Genomic DNA, 5,990 nt, shown 5'->3' on the forward strand with positions numbered 1-5,990 from the left:
GACTCACAAATCTCACGGCTGAAGAGATCACACTGCATGGAAGGTGACTTTGTCTTTGACATCCAAAGACAGAGCACGCACCATTGCATATTCATGTCCCAGTCATCCAGCCTGCCTCACTGCTATTACATGATACTCCAAGATAGTTAATATAATGCCCCATTGCCTTTTGTTAAATTTTAAGAGGATTTTATAATACATATAAAATTCTCATGAATAAATTTTTTGTAAATTATTAATCCCTCCATTTGTTCTGTTTCCCTACCAAATCACCTACTTATTGCTCTTTCCTTTTGTATGTTTCAAAGGAGAAAGAACATCTAAGACCAATCCAGCCTAATCCAACATTTCTTTACTTTTTTACCATACCTAGTAGAAATTAGATAGGCATTGGTACAGTTAAAAGGGATTTATGTACCCTTCTGTTGTTTCCAGCTTCACTATTGACATTGCTGAGATCATAAAAGCCACCTACTTTCTTGGACTTTCAGTTGCCACTGTAAATTTTCAACACGGGATATCCGTGGAAAGACAAGAACAATAAAACACTGGCTCACATGCTTTGTAGTTCTAAGCTATCGAAAAATGAGCAATTTTTTTTAGTCATAACATTTATATTTAATTCATATCATGTGTCAGGAAAATTTCTAGGCCTTTGGTATTCATCATAGAATAAAATAATGATCCTTCTCTTTTTATATTGTATTAAATAAAGTAATACAACCAAGTAAGTTTAACCAGCTAATTAAAAGCAAAAAAGCAATATAAAATACTACGTGTGCTTATTAATTACCTTTATATTTTTGTATAAATCAAAGTGATTCTGTAGAAAGAGTAAATTGCCTTGAAAAGAAAGAGGTACTCATTGGATGTTTGGTAAATATATGACAAAGCTGAGGTAGATTTTTGGATTTAATAAGATCTACCCTCAGCAAAATTCCAGCTGAGAATGATTTTTCAAATTTCTGATTTTAGTAAATTATTTATGAATTATATTTATCACTCAGCCTGCTTTTTTAAGCTGGAAAAGTTACCAATACTATGAAATTTCCCATTATTACATTACATTTGTCTTTACGGATGTAAATTCCTCCTTTATTTCAAATGTTTTTCCCATTGCTGACAAACCCTTAGCAACTTTATTTCAATTCATCTGGGTACCGTTGCCCAGGCCCCTCCAAGCCAAAGAGCTCTCCATTCTCTGCTCTGTTCTGCCTTTCTCCTATCTTTTCAATATCTCCCATTTTCCTTTTTGTTTGGCACTTCTCTGAGTATTAAATAAAGCATTTAATAAATAGGCTTAATATGGTTTACTAATAAATATGTTGTTGTTAAATAAATATGTAGCTACAAGGTTCATTTGATATAATATACCTATCTCTCACCTGACAAGAACCCACCGAGGGCGTCAATGGCCCTTCATCATGAAGACTCAGGTCCTTGGTAGACAGACCAGTCCAGCTGGCTCCCACGGAAAATGAGCTGGAGTTTTATCAGACTGCTAATCCTCGAGGGAACTTTGTCCCCAGGCTATTAGGATCAACCGCTGGCTTCTGTTCATTGTACAAGATGCTTCCCTCCTTAGGAAATTACCTACCACTTGGTATTAGAGCTCAACATCAAAATACAGACCCAAGAGGAGAAAATAAACTTTGGAGGCCCATTCATGTTCTTGCTTGAAGAAGAAATAATTTCTAAACATCAGTTTATTCATTTCCCATGGGGGTAATTTCTTTTCTAATAATTTGTAGACCTTTCATGGGATCTGAATGAAAGCTAGATAATGTAGTTAAATAGACTTAAAACTTTGGGACAGATTTTCCCATAATCAAGAAAAGTGTCTGACTTTTGGTAAACTATTAATACATTTTATTCATTAAAAATTTTTAGAATATAAATTATAATGCTCATTCCTATTAGTAGAAAAAATGGTGCCTTTAAATTATTTTATATTTGAATTTAGTAAGAAAACTGGGGGAAATTTCTAGCTACTCCTTTTTAGAGAGAACAATTCTTATTGGTAGGAGGAGTTGTACCCACAACATATATCATGCATTTTTTAAATTATTAAGAATACCATACATACACAAAAGCACATATGTCATAAGTGGTGTTTTGATGAGTCGTGCCAGACAAGCTACACCCCAGAAATGTCACTCTTCCTTTCCCTAATGCTTGACTCCTATAGGTCATTGAGAACTGTGATAAGTGTATCTTCCTTAATTTTAGTTTTTCATGTAATTGGGAATATTTATAAGTTATGTGCTAAATATATTTGTTATATGTATAAGGGACTTATGTTTCAGGACAAGAAATTAAGGCCTATTAAATATTAATATATACTTACCCTGTTCCAGTCCAGGAAATGATAAAGGAAGACAAAACTGCTCATGGTAATAGGTAAATATGAAGCATGAAGAAAATGTGTAATTACAGACCAAGAGTATATGCATGCCCTACAATAGGTTGAGTATATTTTATAACTCAGCCCTGATTTTCTTATTTGGTTAGATAGATTCAATTGTGGAGGTCATTCTTCCCTCCTTCGTTTTTCTATTGGTTTAATTTCTGTTGATTCTTTAAGACTTCCCCCCACTATCATGATCCCAAATCTACCTTACAAATCCAGCTAGACCAGAGCATGTGCACTGGTGCAGATCAGAGGTGGAAACACAGGCAAGGAACTCAGAGCAGATAAACCCCTCAGGACCAATAATGAGAGTAGAGATACCAGGAGGGGAAGGAGAAGGTGGGGGATGACTGGGAGACAGATCAAAATGATCCACATATAAACCCCTCCCTGGGGGACAGATAACAGAAACGTGGGTGTAGGGAGTCATCGGACAGTGTAAGACGTGAAATAATAATAATAATTTACAAATTACCAAGGGTTCATAATGGAGGTGTGGCGAGTGAGGGGAAACAATGAGGAGCTGATACCAAGGGCTCAAGTAGAAAGAAATGTTTTGAGAATAATGTCAACAAATGTACAAGTGTGCTTGACACCATAGATGGGTGCATGGATTGTGATACAAGTTGTATGAGCCTCCCCCCCCCCAAATTATTTATTTAAAAAAGGAATAAAGATCAATTTCTTAAGACTTGTATATGGAAAAATAAACCTTATGATTAGCATCTTAAAGGATATATTTTTCCTTTAACAATTGTGAAGGAAATGTTAGCCCTACACATAGTGAGCATAGTGGCATTAGACTACACAACATATCGATAATTTAACACAATATAATGACATTTACTTAATCTTTGTGCAATATAAAATCATTTAAATTGTCCACATCTTCTCTTTTCTAACTTTTCTTTTGATGGAGAAGAAAACCAACAATGAATTAAAACATCTCTTTTATTTATATTTCAAAATTTTATACACATAGATGACATTGAGTGAATGGATGCTAGAAGACAGTGATCTCAGTTTAGTTAAGATTCTAGTATTCTAGACACTTACATACAGGTTCTCAATTACTCCAAAAATACCACATCTCAGCCAACCTACCTGGAACTTATTTCTCTACTTGTATACCACATGGAGAAATTCAGAATAAGAAAAATGAACACCTTGATTTGTTCATTCTATACTTCTCCATTATTTCTGTATTAAATATAAAAATATGTTATAAAGTTACAGCAATGTTATTGTCTTAATGGCAGAAATAAATTTTACATCAATAAATGGATTGTAAAGCCCATATGAAACTCTATGCCCTCTCAATACATAGTAACGATGTTCTGCTTAGTTTAAATGGTAATAGAATACAGATGTTCTGAATAAAGACATGCATACTATAAAAATTTTTTAAAACATGCATACGGAACCCAAAATAAAACCTAATAATGCTCATAAACACTTCTTAAATAAAACAGCTATGCTTTTATTATTAAAAATACCATATTTGTATAAAATATTTACAATTTGATCATCCAAAACAGCACACAAGTCTTCAAGTTTTCAATTGAAAAGTCAACAATAGAAACAAAGGAACACAGGAACACATGAAACAAAAAATACATATTTATTCATGATTTGAAAATGAATGCTTGTCCTGACTGCGTCTATTAAGAAACAGTTGAAACGGACAGAGAGTGTTTCTCTGTGGATCCAAACAAGTATGTATGTTCATTTAAGACACTTTCACTCTTCAGCTATCGGTTTTACTTTACACTTACAATGGATTTTGCTTGTTAATATGTAAGGATTGCTCAAGTGATGATGATAATTTTCAAAAGCCAAAACATACCTTCTTCGAAGACCATATGTGACTGGTACCAGTCCCCATTCCCAGTTGCACTAGTATTACCCAGATACATGCCTCGTCCCGATTCTCTGGCAGGAGTTACATCTCCAAAGCACCTTCCTGAGAGCAGCAGTCACATCTTTATTTCTCAAACTGTAGATGAGCGGGTTGAGCATGGGAGTGAGGATCGTGTAGAAGGCAGACACAACTTTGTCTTTCTCTGGTGTGTGGTAGGAGTGGGGCAGGACGTTGGTATAGAAGGCTGCCCCATAGAAAATACTCACCACCATAATGTGTGAGGAGCAAGTAGCAAAGGCTTTGCGCCGCCCCTCAGCAGAATTCATTTGATGCACAGTGATCAGAATCCGTGTGTAGGAGACAGCAATGATGGATATGGGGATGAGCAGCATCAACACACAGCAGGAATACATGAGGGTCTCATAGAGTGATGTGTCTACACATGACAACTTCAGTACAGCTGGGATCTCACAGAAAAAATGATTGATTTCTCGAGAGCCACAGTAGGGAAAACTCATGGTGACAGGAGTCAGCATAAATCCATCCAAGGAGCCACCAAACCAGGATCCCACCACCATGAACAAGCAAATCCTGCGGTTCATGAGCAGAGGATATCGAAGGGGGTTGCACACTGCCACATATCGGTCATAGGCCATGAGACCCAGCAGAAAGAATTCCCCTCCAATTAGTGTGAGGTAGAGAAATATTTGAATTGCACACCCAATGAAGGAGATGGTTTTCTCCTTGGACAGAAGATCTTGCAACATCTTGGGAACAGTGATGCATATGTATACTGTGTCCATAATGGAGAGCTGGCTGAGCAGGAAGTACATAGGTGTGTGGAGGCGAGAGTCTACATGAATGAGCAGAATCATGACTACATTGGCTGTTATTGCCACTACAAAGATGGAGAAAACCACCGCAAAGATAAGCTCAGGGAACAATGGATGAGTGATGAGGCCCAAGAGGATGAAGTCAGTGGAATTCTGCAATAGGACCCCCATGTCCATATCACATGGTATTTCTTAGACTGTCAAGAGAAAAATTAATCAAGTTAAGCAATAATCCAGTACTTATGAAGAGCCCACTATGAATAGTATGCTAGAAGCAAGATGGGATAAAGGAAAAAACATCAGCGTTGCCAATAGAATCATTCTGAATTATGGTTTAAGTATTGCTTCATGACATTGGTTGTATGCATTAATCTTTGAGAGAATTCAGATTCATCATTAATCAAAGATAAGACTATGGCTTTGGACTGCAAGTGAGTGGCAAATGATTCATCATGTCTAAGTGTCCAATATGGCTTTATTTTTATTCTGGAATATCTTTTATATACACTCTCAAATCTTATCACTTACATTGAAAATTTTCTGAGGTTGAGATCTGTGCATTTCTGCCTTATTGTATTGAAATCTACAGATATACATTAAGAAAATTTAAATTTATTTCTATCATAACATTGCTGAAATCCATGAAAATGTCCACGTGTCATTCGTAAACTTATAGAATATAATATATCGTTATTCAGTTCTAAAAACTTAGACTATGTTTGTATAATGCTTTCATTAAATAATTGTGAATGATTGGATCACCTTGGATTAGTCAGTAGTAATACTACATCCACTCGCTTGTGTCAAGCTGTTGTGGCTTGTTTGTTGCCGTGGTTCTGGAACCTATGGCACTGTTATTTTAAAGGCCACAGGGTCACCCAAAGAG

General features: G+C 35.9%; 1 protein-coding gene across 1 annotated transcript; it reads right to left on the reverse strand.

Moving 5' to 3' along the window:
- Nucleotides 1–4,312: 4,312 nt before the first annotated feature.
- On the reverse strand, nt 4,313–5,281 carry LOC142440393 (olfactory receptor 2T2). Its single transcript, XM_075542845.1, has one exon. It carries the CDS (start codon nt 5,279–5,281, stop codon nt 4,313–4,315), a length of 969 nt encoding a protein of 322 aa, XP_075398960.1.
- Nucleotides 5,282–5,990: the final 709 nt, after the last annotated feature.

The sequence above is a fragment of the Tenrec ecaudatus genome, chromosome 2, assembly GCF_050624435.1.
Source record: "Tenrec ecaudatus isolate mTenEca1 chromosome 2, mTenEca1.hap1, whole genome shotgun sequence".
In the NCBI taxonomy this organism is placed as follows: domain Eukaryota; kingdom Metazoa; phylum Chordata; class Mammalia; order Afrosoricida; family Tenrecidae; genus Tenrec; species Tenrec ecaudatus.

What these genes read in the sequence shown, in the direction of transcription:
- LOC142440393 (XM_075542845.1), bottom strand. Translation starts at nt 5,281, where the DNA reads ATGGACATGGGGGTCCTATTGCAGAATTCCACTGACTTCATCCTCTTG.